General features: G+C 39.1%; 1 protein-coding gene across 2 annotated transcripts in view; it reads left to right on the top strand.

Moving 5' to 3' along the window:
• Positions 1-17,890, top strand: part of LOC121269039 (ras-related protein Rab-5C) — a 35,526-nt gene that overhangs the window by 14,621 nt on the left and 3,015 nt on the right. The window contains exons 2-6 of one of the 2 annotated variants that reach the window (XM_041173435.1): positions 1,339-1,673; positions 9,216-9,483; positions 15,602-15,753; positions 17,497-17,619; positions 17,772-17,865. In XM_041173435.1, the coding sequence (XP_041029369.1) occupies positions 9,318-9,483; positions 15,602-15,753; positions 17,497-17,619; positions 17,772-17,865 (535 nt within the window). In that variant the 5' untranslated portion in view covers positions 1,339-1,673; positions 9,216-9,317. The remainder of the gene's footprint in view (positions 1-1,338; positions 1,674-9,215; positions 9,484-15,601; positions 15,754-17,496; positions 17,620-17,771; positions 17,866-17,890) is intronic. The other variant, XM_041173434.1, reaches the window with a different exon arrangement.

Genomic DNA, 17,890 nt, shown 5'->3' with positions numbered 1-17,890 from the left:
AATAATTAGAGCACTTTAGACAATTTAGCTGCTGCCTAATGGTTGCCAGAGAGAAACAAGCATTAGATATAAGTGCATGACACAAGAGAGCAAACATTTCTGGAAAGTGAGAGTGAATATTTCAAATTCATTTGAGAAATGCAAAAGAAATTTCAACCAAGACCTATATACACACATTGTGAATATATAATAATTAATGCTATTTTAAATGCTATTCCAAGACTATTAAAGCACTTTGTAATTTTTTGCTGCCAAGGTGGTGTCTTGGATGTTGGAGAATTTATATTTGCCCTTGTTTGCAACTGAAGCTCAGATTTACATTCTAAATTTTATTTTAAGCTTCTGTATATAAAGAAAAATCTCCAAGCAGGGATAAATTCCTGAAGGGAACAGTCTTGACTACGATGCTACTTTAAAACGTGTTTGCCATTTTCCTTCAAGACTAAAATTCGTCGTATCACAAATAGTGAGGAGGAAAGCCTTAGATTACCGGACGATATAGATGGGCTGGTAAAATGGGCAGTGCAGTGGCAAATGGAATTTAATCCAGAGAAGTGAGGTGATGTATTTTGGGAGTACACAATGAATGGTAGGACCCGAGGAAGTAGATGTCCATAGATCCCTGAAGGCAGCAGCACAGGTAGATAAGGTGGTTAAGAAGGCATATGGGATACTTGCCTTTGTCAGCAGAGGCATGGAATATAAGAGCAGGCAGGTTATGTTGCAGTTGTCTAAAATACTAGGCCACAGCCTAGGAGCACTATGTGCAGTTCTGGTCACCACATTATAGGAAGGATTTGATTGCACTGGAGAGAGTGCAGAGAAGATTCACCACGATGTTGCCTGGTCTGAAGCGTTTCAGCTATGAAGAGACTGGATAAGCTAGGGTTGTTTTCCTTAGAGCAGAGAAGGCTGAGGGGGGGACCTGATAGAGGTATACAAAATTATGAGGGGCATAGATAGGGTAGATAGGAAGAAACCTTCCCAATAACCAGGGGGCATAGATTTAAGTTAAGGGGCAGGAGGTTTAGAGGGGATTTGAGAAAATATTTTTTCACCCAGAGGCTTGTTGGAACACTGCCAGAGGGGGTGGTAGAGGCAGGAACCCTCACAACACTTAAGTATTTAGATGAGCACTTGAAATGCCATAGCATACAGGGCTACGGGCCAAGTGTTGGAAAATGGGATTAGAATAGATGGGTTTTGATGGCCAGCACAGATGCGATGGGCCAAAGGGCCTGTTTCTGTGCTGTGTAACTTTGACTCTATGAAGTTTGAATTTTTTTTTCTCCTGTTCAAGCCTTCCTTTCTATAATGTTTTTCATTCCCTCTCTACAGCTTCCTCCTTTGAAGGTGGAGATTTGTGCTGGGGTATCTTGCAATAAGCATTGACAGCTCCAGCACCTGCCGTGACAGTTTTTCTGTGGTTTGAGGTGTACAACTGAAGACCCTTTCTCATAAGGAAAGCAACATTATTACTGATTCTTGAGAATTATCTTCACTTTCATCAGGATCACTGGCCGTTTCTTTTTTCTACTTTAATGTCCTATCCTCCTCACCTTGCTACTTGCAGCATTTCACTTCCATGAGCCTGATCTAATGCAACACAGATCTGGGATTAACTGGAGATATTTTCTGATAGGTTTTGCTCAGCGCTTGCAAAATTGTTACAGGTAAATTTGAAACTTTTTTTTTTCCTGTTTGAATTTCTAAGTGAACTAAGCTTGGAAATGTGACATTGTATGTGTGATCTAGTCTGTTCTGCAGAGTTGCCTTTTCATCCTTTTTCTCCTGCACCCTGAAGAGGATGAAAATACTGAGTCATACAGATCAGGAAGATTCTAGTTTTCTTTTCTGTATTGATTTAGCCAGTATCAAGCTATGGTTGGTTTGGCTTAATATCCAAAAGAAGGATGAAAGTGGAAACTTAGTGCACTCCTGATTTGTAACCTGGCGATTCTTGATGGGAACAGCACCTGTGGACATTAGCGAGAATGAAATTAAGCTTGGCTGCTTTGCCATCAATGGAATATAACTCACTAGCAAGTATCTTGCTTTGCCAAAGAATAGCCAAATTTAGACAAGGCACCAGTTCCTATAAAACTATTCAGTATGTGGCAGTGCCTTGGTGTGGGAAGGGGGGAACTGAAAGAAATTTGAGGGATTTTACCTGGGCAATTCCAGCATCCTTTGCAATATAGTCCAATCAGTTATCTGATGCAGAGAAGGGGTGTTCATTCCAATTTCAAATAGTTCCTTTATGACATGACTGAAAAGAGAGATGACCATGTGTTAAACAACCACTGGGTATAATTTTGAACACCACCTGCAACTTAAGCAGCCAACAGCTTTGTTTTTAAGATGTCTAGCTCAGATTTGTTTTTCATTGACAGATCACAGTTCACTACTTATTTTACCAAGTGTACAGTTTTTATTAACAGTTTAGCAAGTGTACTGGTAGTAATGGCATAGCCATACTATTGCTCTCCAAATCTGCACAATGTAGAATTTAATGAACGTTCCTACTGCAGTAGATTGTGGTTCTGTCAGTTATGAGTATTTTTTTCAAATGCCCAGGTGCTTTTCCACTGCAGCTAATATTCAATGGATGTTGTTGCTTCCTAGACAGTTATAAACATCAGTTGCCTGAAACTCCTTTCAAATAGCAGTTTTATTTTTAACTATGCTAGCTGATTGCTTATTTGGTGTGGTGTTTTACAGTGGCTAAGGTCATGCAATGCGTGATTTAAACCACAATTTACTGGACTAAGAATTGGAATATTTTGCAACAAGCACAGCAGTGGATTGGATTCAGTGTTGACGATGGCCAAAATAAAAATACATTGTGATGCTACTCCAGCCCAAAGTGTTTTAAAATAGATATTTAACGGTTGAACTATTGGACAGAAATGAGCACTAATTAAAATTAGAGAGAGAGAGATGATTCACCTTGAGGACTTGTATTTGTCTGCTTCATTCATTAAATGAAGCAGTGACACTGCCACCCACCCACAAATCACCCTCTTCCATTCAGGTTTAACAAACAACATAGAAATTAGAGGCTTCAGTTGCTTAAGCTGTCCAATCCCTGTGCTTTTCTGATTTCTGCCTTTGATTTTTAAGATATAAATGGCCACCATATGATTACTTATTCACAATGGAAGGAATTACAGAAGACCACATTCAGATAGTTTAAGGCTGGAAACCAGCAACTCATTCCCTCCAGAAATAATTTCTATTACAAAAACAGAATTAAAAAAAAAAACAAAATTTGGAAATACTCAGCAGGCCAAACAGCACCTGTGCAGAGAAGTGGTTAATGTTTCAGGTTGTTGATCTTTCATCAGTTTAATTTCTATTACTTGGCAATAGACCCTGTCAGAATGACACTACTAAATGAGATACATAATGAGGGCAACACAATCATTTCTAAATTTAAACAGTAGAGCGTGGTTCCAGTCACTGCACCAAGCACACTAAGGAGCTGGGCCAAAGTTTCTGTGGGTTATGGCCTGGCTTTTGCAATGTTATACGTCACCCAATAATGGTATAAGCCAGGGATGCATCATTATGTGACATTAGTTTCAACAATTTCAGAATACACAAATTCTGTTCCCGAAAACCACAGTCTGAAGTTACAGAAGCTCAGGACTTTGAGTTTCTATTGTTTGGGCAGATGGCTTTGTAGACTATAATGTGCAGGTTAAAATCAACCAGCACGTAAGCTTGTTTTGCGTCTGTAATTATATGAAGTCTGGAGTTTGTGTATATCTGTATCAACTGGAATTCTTCTGAGACAGGGAGTCAAAAGCCTACTTCACTTTGAAGTTCAGTAGAGGAAAAATCTCCAGTAATTGCTATCTTTCCTGCCATGTCTTTCTAAATGCTTTCATTTGTAATCTATTAAAACTATGCTCAAATGAAATACAATTGATCCTGTTATATATAGCTAGCTTTAGTTTAAATACCTGAACAAACTGATAGCAGTGAAGTTGTAGGCTGCTTTTAATTGATGCCATGCCAGCAGAGGTACTCTGTATGGGTAGTGTTCTATACAAGTAATTACACTCATAAGGGCCACTTGTAAATGTCAAGCCAATTAAAAGAAAGTTAGTCACAATTAAATGTTATATTTGTTATTTCTGTAAGTATGTGATTAGGCAATAAGTGTTGATATTGTAAAGACAATGCTTAACTTAGTTTAACATACAGCCAACCTTAACTAACATCCTAGTTAATCATTGTCTTTCAGGTCTGATGGTGACTTTCCCTTTTGTTTAAGTACATTTTTCCCTTTCCCTCACAAGAGCAAGTCTTGTGAGTAGCCTTAAGGCATTCTGTAGTGTTTGGCCTTCTATTTGCTATTGGTAGCATTGTCTTGGCTATCTTGCACTCAAGCTCTGAAATTCTCTTCCTGATCACCTTGTTTTGCTGCATCTCTTCCCACTTGACATCCTGCTTTGCAATCTACTTCTTCAACTGTCCCCATCCCCAGTTTCCCTTTTGGCTCCAATTGGATGGTTTTGTAGGAACAGGAGTAGGCAATTCAGCTTCTCGAGCTTGCTCTGCTATTTAGATCATTTGAGGTGAGTGGCATTTGACATTGGTTAACAGAGAAAATGAAATCATTGTTTAAGTACAATAAATCCATTATGTAATCACGCTTAAATTACATCAGTCATTTAAAAATAATCTGACTTTAATAACTGACATATGCCCAGCCTTTGTGTTTACCAGGCAACATTGATTTATGGTGAATAGCATAAGATCCAAAGGTGACACGAGGAAAAACCTTTAAAGCAGCGAGTGGCTAAGTTCTGGAATGCACTATCTGAAAGTTTGGTGGAGGAGATTCAGTTGTGGCTTTTAAAGGGGAATAAGTTCCTTAGCCATGCAAATTTCCCTTCAGATATCAGGAAAAGGTGGGGGAATGGGACTGGCTGAGTTGCTCTTGCAAAGAGCCATGATGGACATGATAGACCGAATGGTTACTACACAGGAGGAGGCCATTCTATGATTGTCAACAAAATCAGTTACATGGATGATGTCTAGATGTGTGCTGCAGTTCTCCTTTTGCATTCCATGTTGCTGCTCAATTCTTCCAAGTGTTAGTTTTACTCGGTGATTGCACTTTTGTCTCAAGTCCAAGGTTCTGGGTGCAAGCTAGAATTGAACGCAAGTATGGGTTACTTCCAGAATGCTTGCTTGCTTCAGTACTGAACTGAAGGTGCTGGCCTTCAGGTGAGACTCTTGCCTCCAGCTCAACAGGATTTAAAATGCTATGGCATTATTCAGAGATGTCCTAGCTACTATTCATTCCTCAGTCAACATCACAAAATTAAGTGGTCATATGGCTCTTGGGATCTTGTGTGCAAATTGGGTGCTGACTTTAAAAGTGATTGGCTATGAAATATTGTGATGTTGAGAACTGGGAAGTTACTGTATAAATTAGTGAGTGTTTTGTCCACCTCTTGATGTATTTATTTTTCATGAGAAATTTCTCTTCATCTCTTCTCCATCCCTCACTCTCAGACCTGAAACTTGCAAGTTTACTGAATGGGAGTTACTCTGTGCTATCTGTCTTGGGACAGTTCTGTTTGCCTACCTGTCAATTCAGAGACATTGAAGGCTGCAAGCTCTTACCAGTTGAGCACACAAGTGTTCAGCCTCTAAATTACCTTTCTTCACAAAATTGAATTTTAATCTAGCATCTCCTTTAGGGCCCAAATGCTGTCCAAAGGATCTAGATTAATTTATTTCTTGAGTAGTGACTTCTTTTTTAAATGTTTTACTCCATCCTTTAAAATAAGCTTTTCTAAATTAATCTCACACCCAGATATCAATTTAAACTATTCAGAGTCAGGACAGTTGAGCTGGAATAGAACTTGAAATGGTAAATGTGCATATACCTGAATTTTTTTTTTACTGAGAGCAGATTAATAATGACTGCAGGATGAAACCCAGCTGTGCACTCTGGGTTTGTCAGGCCATGCTTAACATTTCTATTTAAAATTGCACACTAAATGGGATTGTCTCCTTGTAAAAGGTATATTTCCACCATGTAAATCACTACAAAAACCCATAAAACCAATACACAGACAATTGGAAAAGAGCTAAGGAAATGGCTGAACACTTTCATGGTGGGCTCAGAATGATTGAAATTCCTGGATCCAACCTGCAATAACATTAGTATTCTGATACTGTTTGTAAACTGAAACGGAGTAGAAACCAGTGATGAGTGCAAAATAAATAATTTCAAAAGATTGGTTTTGCAAAATACTTCAACTCCCATCAGTTCTTTTTAACTGACTTTTGGCAGAGCCCTAGCATATGAGCTAGTAATATTTAGTGGCAGGTAAGCAGTTAGCGACTTTTGGATGCAACTGTAATATACCGTACTATACAGCCAGTGAAGAAAGATACAACCCTACATTCAGCAAAGAAACATTTGGGGTACTGCAACTTTGGATTGCTCATGGATGGTGTTGGACCAGCACAGTGCTTTTCTCGATAATGGTCAATGCAAGTGAGGAAATAAATTTCCATGATTTGGGTGTGTTTGTATACTTTTTTTACTTTTCTATTGTTTAAGTGCTTTAAATTGGTCAAATATCTTCATAGCCTTTGCTGTGAACTACAAGTAATTAAGAAATGGCATTTTGGCCTGTATTGCTAGGGGGTTGAAATTTAAAAATAAGGAAGTCTTGTTACAACTGCACAGGGTGCTGGTGAGGCAGGTGCACCTGGAGTACAGTGTACAGTTTTGGTCCCCGTACTTAAGCAAGGATATACTGGCATTGGAGGTAGTTCAAAAGAGATTCACTAGGCTGATTCCTGGGATGACGGGGTTGACTTATTAAAAACAGCTAAAAAGGTTAGGCCTTTATTCATTAGAGTTTAAAAGAATGAGGGGTGATCTTATTGAAATGTACAAGATTGATGGGGCTTGACATGTTAGATGTTGAGAAGATGTCTCCACTAGTGGGGGAACCTTGAACTAGGGCACTTACAGAATAAGGGGGCACTCATTTAAAACTGAGATGGGAAGGAATTTCTTCCTCAGAGGTAGTGAATGTCTGGAATTCTCAACCCGAAAGAGTTGCGGAGGCTAGATCACAGTATTTAAAGAGGTGGTAGATTTTTGAAATATTAGGAAATTGAGGACTATGAGGAGCTGGTACGAAAGAGGATCTTATTGATGGGCAGGCTTGAGGGGCTGAATGGCCTACTCCTATTTCTTATGTTCTTACATAGGGTGCTGCAAAGTAGAGCAAAGAAATCTTGTTGATAGTACTGACTGAGGGGAAAATGCTTACTTGTTGACTTGTACAAAGTTTCTACCTATACACTCATTTGCTCATTCAGTTGTTTTATAGATGGGCAACTAGATCAATGAAATAGATTTGTTGTGACTTGGATATATGAGGTCTTTTTTCTCTGGATTATAATTTCACTTCAGTTAACTATAGTTAAGATATATGGGTTCAAAAACTTTCAAAGTCTTGACACCAAGTTTCTAAATTTGTTGTGGAAACTGCACTCAATCCTGCTTTAGGTGTTCTTCCTCAGTGTTTCGAGAAGGAGGCGTTGGGAGGGTGTTGGTTACAGATGGGTATGTCTTGAAGTGTCTGTAGTCTTCAGTAGGTTGACTAAGTCTTTAGCTACTAGAACTAGTTCCACATGCATAGTAAAGGGTACAAGGTAGGAGCTGTCACCATGCTTGGGTCCAGACACGTCTCTGCTCACTACCACACTGACTCCAAGTCTGGGTCATGTGCCTTTTTACATCAGTGTGGGCGGTACTGTGCTCAGTCCCACATTAACTCTATATACACCAGACCCTTATACTATAGGGGTGTGGGTCAATTTCTTAAGATGCCTGTTACTGATGGTGCATGTGTAGCCTCCAGGTGTGAAGGTCTTGTCTCATTCTGTTTCCCTTATTTGTCTCATTCTACAGTTATGATCCATATGATTATGCCAGCAATACCACTGTTTGAAGCTACCATATAGTTGAGTTTACAACCTCCGACTTCTGTCCTCCTAGTGTATCCCTGTTCTTAAGAAATCATTTAGTTACATTATGTCTGGTCGACCATTCAGTTAGAACGTGAAGGTCCTGTACCTCAACTCCATTTATATGCTTTTGCTCTGTATTCCTTGATACACTTGTCTAATAAAATCTAGCTGTCTGAAATTTGAATCAATCCATCATTCATTTTATCATTCAATCATTCTATCATTTTAACCACCTCAAATAGCTCACCCCTCTGCCTTCAAAAATTGAGGAATTCTTGATTTTGTAGGCTTGTGGTCTTTGCACAGTGGAGACCACAAATAATAATGATGTCCCATCGCCTCTGTAATAGCCACCCAAAACGACCTTTGCTTGTTTCCTCCTTGAAGCTGATCTTGCCCCCTTTTCTTCTCCAGCACTGGAAACTGATTTGAGTCGTTATGCTTCTGGAGTCCTCTTTGAAAACCGCATCCTCTTGTAACACCTTTTATACGCATCCTAAAAATATTTCTCTTCCCTCTCTTTCCCATCTTTGTGCATGTGTTAGTTTCCCACTGCACCAATTATTTTTTTTCCATTTCAATGTACAGTGCCCATCCCTCACCCTTGGAAGATTAAAAGATCATGTTGTAGATGACATATTACATTATCATGGCAGTGCAGTGTTGCTTGTTTACTACCTGTCCCAACAGGTCATAATTTCTCTACAGATTTCTGTAATCCTGACTAATATTGACTGAAACAAGTCAAGCCTGAAGAACTTGTGATCTAGTGTTAATTGGTGAACCAGTTGGATTTGCAAAAAAATGTTTGAGAAGCAAAAGCTTGAATGAATTAAAAAGCTGCCTCAAGGCACTTGTTGCAAGGTTGTAAATCAATTTGGGTCAGAAAATATGGACAAGAAGCAGAATTTAATTGATATTTAGTAATAAATTAAATTTACCCCAGAAGAGACAACAGTGATTAAAATAGTTTGCATTTACATTAGCATTGTACAATGTCTCAAAACATCTCTCAGCAAATTACTTTGAACATAATGAACAGATCCAGGAAGCAACAGCAAGTGGCCGGTTTTTTGGTTTGTGTTTTTCTGTATATCCAGCTGCCTGTTGCAGTATTACAATTTTGAGATGATGGCTACACAAGCACTTTTACCTGTGGTACAAGCTTAATTTTGTTTTTGTTGTATGTTTTGCAGTTCTAAACTTGGTGATAGCTGCCCCTTTGGAATCCAAAGCTTGACATCACGCTGCTTCTGTTGAAACTTTGAATCATCCTGAGAGTCTTTGCACTTTAGGCCATGGCGGGTCGGGGAGGCACGGCTCGATCCAATGGACCAGCCGCTGGGAACAAAATCTGTCAGTTTAAATTGGTTCTCCTGGGTGAGTCGGCAGTCGGGAAATCCAGCCTCGTATTGCGCTTTGTGAAAGGGCAGTTTCATGAATTCCAGGAGAGCACAATTGGAGGTAAGTGATTGTTGACTGATATTTCGAATGTTTTAGTGAGTTAACTGCAGTTATAATATCAATCCTAGAGAACAAGATAGAGAGTAGCTCCTTAACTTAGTGAGACTGGCAACTAGATTTCAGGTTCAAACCAGACGGACTTTTACATTGCTTGGTTCCTGCCTGGCTGCAACTGCAACTCTCCTGAATAAAAGACAGACTATGCATGCCTGCATATGTACATGAGCAGAACTGTCTCCCTGAAGCTACAGATTTAAATATACATTGAGCAAGATGGGAAGGATCTCTTTTTTTGTCAACATTCAAATTAAGTTCGGGTAGGTTTGCAAGGTCTAGCCCTTGCCCCTAAACCACATTTGATGCCACTCTGGATTTTTGCTCTTTGCTGTGTCAAGTCAGTGTTGTGAAACTGTTCATTTTGTGGAGGCTCGCTCTGCTTTGGCCATCAGACCCTGACTCTCAATATTAAATTTGCAGTGCAAATTAGTTTGTAGCTGAAATTGCTTTGTATTTGTAAACTTCAGTGTAAATGCACCTTAAATAATCCGTTTACCTCACAGAAGTATTTGGAAAAAGCTTGCAAAACACCAACATAAACTTTGGTCATTTAGGGAACTGTCCAGTGAGAATGAACGTGCATTAGGAAATGCATTCATTTATGGTTGTCTTACTTCCACTGTATAAGATGGAAATGTTATAATTAGTAAAAGACATGTTTGATTTATGCACTAGATCAAGATTGGAAAGGTTTCACATTACAAGAATTTTGATATTGTATTCTTGAGGTCACCACTAAGCATTTTACAGCTGTATTCTCAGGTTTTTTTTGTCTTAGCCAAACAATTTGGCTTCGGACTTCATGTATTAAAGGATAAAAAGTCCCTTAATGGCTGGACCATCAGAACAAACTCGGCTTTACAATAGTTGTTGGGATGCCCATTGTAGCATTACCATTTCCTGGGTATTCAGATGTCTGTACAGCAACAAAACATCAGTTTTATCAGCTTGACTCATTTAGTGGCACAGTCTTGTCCAAGTCAGTTGCAGGTTTTAGCTTCCCACTAGGACTTCTCGGCTGCTTTCAGTGTAGCACTTGTGCAGTGATGTATTTAATTATTGAAGCAACTGTCCTTCAGATGAACCGTTAAATAGAGGTCCTGTCTGCTTGTTAAGCTAATGTTAAAGGTCCTGTGGTACTATTTGAAGGAACAGAAAGATGTTCTGACCTTCAATCAAACCAACTCGAGCAGATTAACTGTTAATTGATCAAACTGGTTAGTTGGTCTGCAAAGTAGTTCACTGGTAGGTTAACTAGGTACTGTATAGCTCCTGAAATAACTTAGATCTTGGAGTTTCAAATGGGTGCAGTTTTAAGCCACTTTTTCTGATTGTGGCACACTGAAGTTCAATTGAATGTGTTGTGATATCAGATCTGGTCTAGCATGGTGCTTAACAGCTTTAGTTTATCCTAGTAGCTACTCAGTACAGTTTTTATGCTGGAGATGTCATCCAACCAGCTAGTATCCCCATTGATTCATTTTGGTCTATTATTGATAGCGAAATGAGTGGATGAGTTTAAAGGGACTGAAAAACAACAGCATATGCTCTGAGCCCAAAAGAGTCTAAAATCTAAAGTTATGCCCAACTCGACTTACATTTGATTCAGTCTCTGAATTATAGCTTTATTATTTCAAAGCACTTCACATGCAAGTTACTTAAGAAGCACAGGCTGTTTCCAGTATTTTGTATTTGATTGAGACATTAGTATTCCAAACAAGCAATGGCCATAACCTAACAAGAGCCAACAAAGGTATAAGCATAACCAATCACTTGTCATGAGCAATGACCAAAATGAAGCAAACACATGGAGCAAACCAAAAGTACCGCAGTATATCACAACTGTCGGATTATTGTGGCTTTAGCAGCACAAGTATTCCAGCTGTGTCATTACTGCTCACCTGAAAGTTATTGGAAATTGCTTCTGAATAATGCCTTATTGGAGGGAGCTCTACATTGCTCAAATCACAATGTGTGCCTTAAAGGGTATGTGGATGTGAGGAATATCCATTAAGATGATGGTTGCAGCATTCTTTGCTGTGGCACATTTTACAGCCCGGTATCAGGTTCCCGTTGCCACTTTAACGCTTAAGACCTGGGTATTATAATTTGTGAAAGCAAACGTGCAGCCAGGAGGGCAAATTATCTGCTGATAGACCAACTAATCAGGTCAGCAAAGTAGTTAATTAGATGCCATGTAGCTTCTGAAATAACTTGTGGTCTTGAATAAGGGACAGGACTTAATAGCAGCTGGCACTAGGTGTGTTATGATCTAACCTGGCATTGGAAGGAACAATCACTCCATTAATGGTAATTTACTTTGGAGAAATAGTTTTAGGAATTGCCATATATTTAAGGAATGTTTTAATCTGTGTTCAATGACACTGCACAAGGTAAATGGGCTGTTGCACTGTTTTATAGTACTTAAACTGTTACACCATATAAAGTGCAATATGTTTGGTTAATATCAGAACTGCTTAATCTTACCTTTCCCCTTAAAACCACAAAGTATAAATTCTGTAAGTAAGCACAAAATTGACATTGGTTAGTTCAATTTTTTTTTTTATGAAGGAAGATTGCATATTGTAAGTGCTGGTTCCAAGTCAAGGAGGCTGGGTGGATCGGCCACTTTAGTTGGCAAGGAACTTGTAAATCTCCAGCAAGATTCCTCTAGCAAGGAATGACTATTGTTACTTTTTCTTGGATAATACTGTCATTTTCAAACTTTGATTTAGAATGTAACAGTAATGCATATTTGTTTTTGTGTAAACTGCAAGTGTGTATTTGAAGCTGCATCTTTAGCAGAGAAAGGCAAATGCCCTAAAGAATGTAATTAGGGGCTGCTCTGCTGAGTAATAGCTAGATTTCTGAAGAATATAATTTCTCCCCTGTTAAAACTTTACATTGGTGATGTGCTTAGCTTTGCATTGAGCAGAATTGGGATGGAAAACACACATCTGTTGTGTGAAATTGTGAAGCCTGATCTTGAGGTTCATGCATGAAATGGCAGCAAACCGACCAAAGATAACAAGCAGCTTAGAAAACAGATTTGATGTGGCAACTTATAATGCCTTTCATGTAATAAAATGTCCAAAGGCACTTCACAGCAGCATTGTAAAACAAAATATGACACCAAGCCACAAAGCAATCTTAGGTCAGATGACCAAAAGCTTGGCCAGAGGTAGGCCTTGAGGAAAGTGGGGGTGTGAGGAGGGTATCTCAAAGCTTGAGGGCTATGCAACTGAAGGTGTGACCACCAGTGATGGAGCAATTAAAATTGGGGATGCTCAAAGAGCCCAGAATTAGAGGAGCGCAGATACCTGAAGGTTGGGTGGCAAAACCACAGAAGGATTGGGAAACACGGATGAGAATTTTAAAATTGAGATGTTGCTTGATTGGAGTCTGTAGGTCAGCAAGCAGAGGTGATAGGTGAACAGAACTTGGGACAAATTAAGACACAACAGCGGAGTTTTGGATGACCTCGAGTTTGCAGAGGGTAGCATGTGGGAGACCAGCTAGAAGTAATTTGGAGTTGCCTAGTCTAGAGATAACAAGGCATGAATGTGTTTTCACAGCAGATGAGTTGGGCGATTTTAAGGAAATGAAAATAGTTGGTTTTGGCGATGGCATGAATGAGGTTGAAAGCTTATCTTGGGATCAGCTGTGACACCAAGGTTGCAACAGACTAGTGTAATTGCAGACTGTTGCCAAGGAGAAGGATGGAATAGGTAGCTAGGGAAAGGAATTTGGAGCTGGGGCCGAAAACAGTGGCTTTATTCTTCCTGATATTTAATTGGGGCAAATTTCTGCTCATCCAGTACTGAATGTCAGATAAGCAGTCTGACAATGTAGCAACAGTGGAGTCGTCGAGAGGTGGTGATGAGATGTGGCTGGGTGCCATCATTGTTCATGCTGGGAAAAAATTGCTTTGTCTTTGGATGATGTTGCTGAGGGGCAGCATGTAGATGAGAAATAGGAGGGGGCTCTTGGGGGACACCAAAGGTAATGATGTGGGAGCAGAAAGTGAAGCCATTCTAAGTGATACTCTGGCTGCAATTAAACTGACAAGTGAGAGCAGTCACACTCTGCTGGACAACAGTGGAGAGGCTTTGGAGGAAGATGGTGTTCAATTGTGTCAAAAGCTACAGGCAGCTTGAAGGACATGGAGTGAAAGTTTACCTCTGACTTTTGATAAGACCAGTTTTGGTACTAGTATGCAGGCACAGTGGGAGAAATTGTGCCAAATTAGGACTGAAGGACATTTGAAAGAAAAAGGACAAATTTGCATTTGTACGTTGCCTCTCGTCTTCATGTGTCCAAAGCACTTTGCAGTCAATTAAGTTTTTTTTTGAAGTGTGGCCAATGTAGGTAAATATACCAACTCCTCTAAGAACAACAGCGATAAGTGAGCAAATCTGTTTTGGTGAGATTAATTGAGGGATAAATGTTAGCAGGACAATTCCTCTTCATGCAGTGCCTTGGGATCTTTTGCACCCACCTAAAGAGGTAGTTTTGATACCTTGTTCAAAATGTAGCATCTGCAACTGCTGGACCCAAGTACAGCACCAAATTGGCAGCCTAGATTATGTTCAGTCTCTGAAATGGGAATTGGACCTATAACTTTCTGACTCAGCTGAGCATGGCTGAGTAGAGTTGACGCTTTCAGTCACATAAGCTCAACAAAATGTACAATGATTGCCTTATTTTCTTCTGACGAAATTACCAACTATGCAACTTGGACTTTTTCTGCAAGGCTGCCAGGATTCTGATTTTCCTAGGTTTTTTTTGCCTCCCTTTGCCAAGATTGAACTAAACATAGTTCACGAACTTTGCTCCTTCATTGCTCCTGTGCATGCTATGCAGACCCAAAACATGAATATAAACTTATCAGTTGACATCCTGTAATATGGTTCTGAAAATGTGCATAGTTAACTTCGTGGAACCAGGCCCGTTTACAAATATAAAAAAAATATTCTTGCATCATGCAAGAAAACAAATTTAAAAGAACCAAAACTTAACTGGAATGCCTTAGAAATAATCAGGGCTCCTTTGGACAGTTTTTCAAAACCAATTCAATGATGCTGGAATTCCCAGTTGAATGAATTTTAGGAGTCTCAACTTGAAGGTTCACCAACAAAGATCTTGGATGTATGTAGATGATATGGCTTGGATTAGTTAGATTAGTGCAGTAGCATTAAACTTAGAAAATGAAGAATCAAATCAATTGATGGAAATTCATTGGGAAAATGATCTTTAAGTTGTTTGGATATAGAATTGCAAAAATATTGCACCTTGTATAGCTTTGAATAAGTTGTCAGATCATTGATATTTTAATCAAATGACAATGCGTTTGCAGTTTGTCACAGACGCTACTTGTTTTTTAGTTTTTGGGGTGGGAAATGTCAGCAATTTTACTGCAGTAGTGTCTCAGGATATTGTTTGTCAACACCTCAAAATGGAAATTCCATTTTTAATCCTTCCCTTTGGAAGGGGAAATAATTGGGTATGCTTCCACAGCATAGAATAAGGTATAATGATTTTTTTCAATAACTATCAAGATTTGTTTTTGCACAAGTAAGTGGAAAATAATGCCAGAACAGCAGCTTTTTAAAAGTAGGTAAACTGAATTTTACTTGATCTGTTGCCAAAGACTTTTGACCTCCATGTAAAAGGATGGAGTCACAGGTTTTTGTTCATTGGGTTGACCACTATATAATTTTTGTTTCATAGAGATCAGTAAGTAGCTATTTGATTTGAGAGCCCTGGCTCTAGAATAACACTCAACCTACTGGGGCTGAGATCATTGAAGTGCACATAGCCCAGGAGTAAAACCTGACCAGCCTGAGTGTTGATGGGGGGGACTATGGGTGGTGCTGGTGCTTAGTAACATTTAAAACAATTAAGGTCGGCTTAAGGGCAAACCAGCCAAATTATATTTTTCCTCAGAACCAGGTTTTGAACTTAGTTTGGTCTTAAATGATTAAGACAAATAGTGGAAGAAATTTTAATTTGTCTTTTGTCATTGCCTGAAGTTAATACCTGTATCAAATTTCACTTTCAGCTGCCTTTCTAACACAGACGGTCTGTTTGGATGATACAACAGTTAAATTCGAGATCTGGGATACTGCTGGGCAAGAGAGATATCATAGCTTGGCACCAATGTACTACAGGGGAGCACAGGCTGCCATTGTGGTCTACGACATAACCAACACAGTAAGTAATCCCTGTTGCTTCCTTTATGTTCTCCAATTGCCCCCCTCCCTGCCAAAACACTGCCTGTTCCCTCCTGAGCTATGGGTATTCTGCATGCAGAACCTTCCTGGATGAAATTGTAAACTTCCTGAACATCTTGATGTATGGTGCTAAACAGCTTCAGCTTTAGGACTTCAGTTCATTTTCGCATGGCTGAAGGCTTCTGTTAAGCTCCTCGTGTCTCTCAAGGAAACAAAGGACTTTAATATCCAGAAAATGGAAAGCACCAAAAGGCCTACTGATCCATCCAACTGGTCCCTTGTAATGCCTTACACATTGCACTATGTACACTCCCCACCCACCCAGAATCATATAGTTGCCCTTTTTGCAATATTCATGCTTTTAGGAACTAAACCATAAACAAAACAAAATTCTCTGTACATTTAATCTTGTGCCCATTTGTGCAATAAGCTTAAAAAGGGTAATTTGTGTTCGGTTTGGAAAACGGTGAAAAGGTATGTTAATACTGCTTTGATGAACAGCAAATTCTCAACTCATTAACAAGGGGAAAATTTGTAAATGCATTAGGGTATACCATTAGCTATATTAAACACTTCCTGCAAATCAAGTTTTACAACCTTGATTATTTCAGTCTTGCCAATGAAACCTGTTAGTTTGTGAGTTCCACTAAACTTTAAAAAGTGAGCAGGTCTGGAACTGTTCACAACACTGGTTTGTAAATCTGTATTATATGATGGGGTTTCCCTTCTGATGTTTAACCTCCATTGGGAGTCCTTGCCAAACTATTAAGTATTTTTTTCATTATTTCGTCCATATTTCAGATTGACAAGGAATTCAGATTGGGATGTTTATAAGTACTTGAGCATTTACTTCAAGACTCATCAGATTTTTGGTTTGCACTTGCTATTGCCTACTACTTGGTGTGAAGTTTCTAGTAACTATGGCTGAGATGGGTGTTGACTTTAACTCATTATTAATAATAGTTTCCAGCAAGGCATGAAGGATTGAATAAGTATTAAAAGAAGAAAAAATTTCATAGGGCCATGGGGAAAGAGTAGGCAGGAGTGAGGACTGATTTGCTAGTTCTCTCGAGAGCCAACTCAGGCACGATGGGCCGAATGGCAGCCTCCCATGCCATAACATTCTTATTTTTGCAGGAAAACATTTGGCTTTATTTAAGTGTGTGACTGTGCTGTCAAGCTCTCTTCTGACGTTTTGATCTGGTCGTGATGACCCTTATCCCCACTTGTTCTGCATGAACAATTTAGAGTCTTGGAACATTTTACTTCATATGATTTTCTTTTTTTTTAAAACAATATTGTTGGCACCTGAGCTTGTAACTGTTCCAGTGCTGCCCTAGGGCCATTGAATAAGTTGTTCATTGTTCAGTCACAAACTTTTTTTTTGAAGCTGGTTTAATAATGCTATGCATTTTTAGCTGGTAAAAATATTTTCCAAATTTGTTATTTTTTTTTTGCCAGAATAGTCAACTGTTGAGCAAATTTGATTACAAGATGTGCTTTACACCTTGACCAATTGAGTAGCAGATAACTTAAACCCTGCTGTGTAAGGGAAGAGATTGCTAGTCTGTGTAGCTCAGGAAATTATAAGACACTGCCATTTCCTGTTCAGGTTGACTAGTGATGTTAATACTGTACCACTGGGTATATGCTGGACACTTGGATGAAATCTGTAGATCTGCAGCTCAGCTCCAATAATAAATTTAATGTTTGTATTTTAAAGGACACCTTTGCACGAGCCAAGAACTGGGTAAAAGAACTGCAGCGACAAGCCAGCCCAAATATAGTGATTGCATTAGCTGGTAACAAGGCTGACCTTGCAAATAAGAGAGCTGTAGAATTCCAGGTAAACACATGTGCTTCAATTTCCTTCCTTTTCCCCGTGATATAAAATGTAGTTCTTGTAGCCCTAATTTATCTTGCATTTAGATGTGTTGGTTGTGCTGGTTATTTGGATGCTGCTGTTTAGAGTTCTGATTGCTTGGCTTTGTTTTGCAGGAAGCACAAGCATATGCAGAAGACAACAGCTTGCTGTTCATGGAGACATCAGCAAAGACTGCAATGAATGTGAATGAAATATTTATGGCCATAGGTATGGGAATATTCTTGATGTGCAC

Source organism: Carcharodon carcharias, chromosome 23 (assembly GCF_017639515.1).
Source record: "Carcharodon carcharias isolate sCarCar2 chromosome 23, sCarCar2.pri, whole genome shotgun sequence".
Lineage (NCBI taxonomy): Eukaryota > Metazoa > Chordata > Chondrichthyes > Lamniformes > Lamnidae > Carcharodon > Carcharodon carcharias.
Note: the sequence above shows the minus strand (reverse complement) of the source record. Positions and strands in the feature narration are given on the sequence as shown.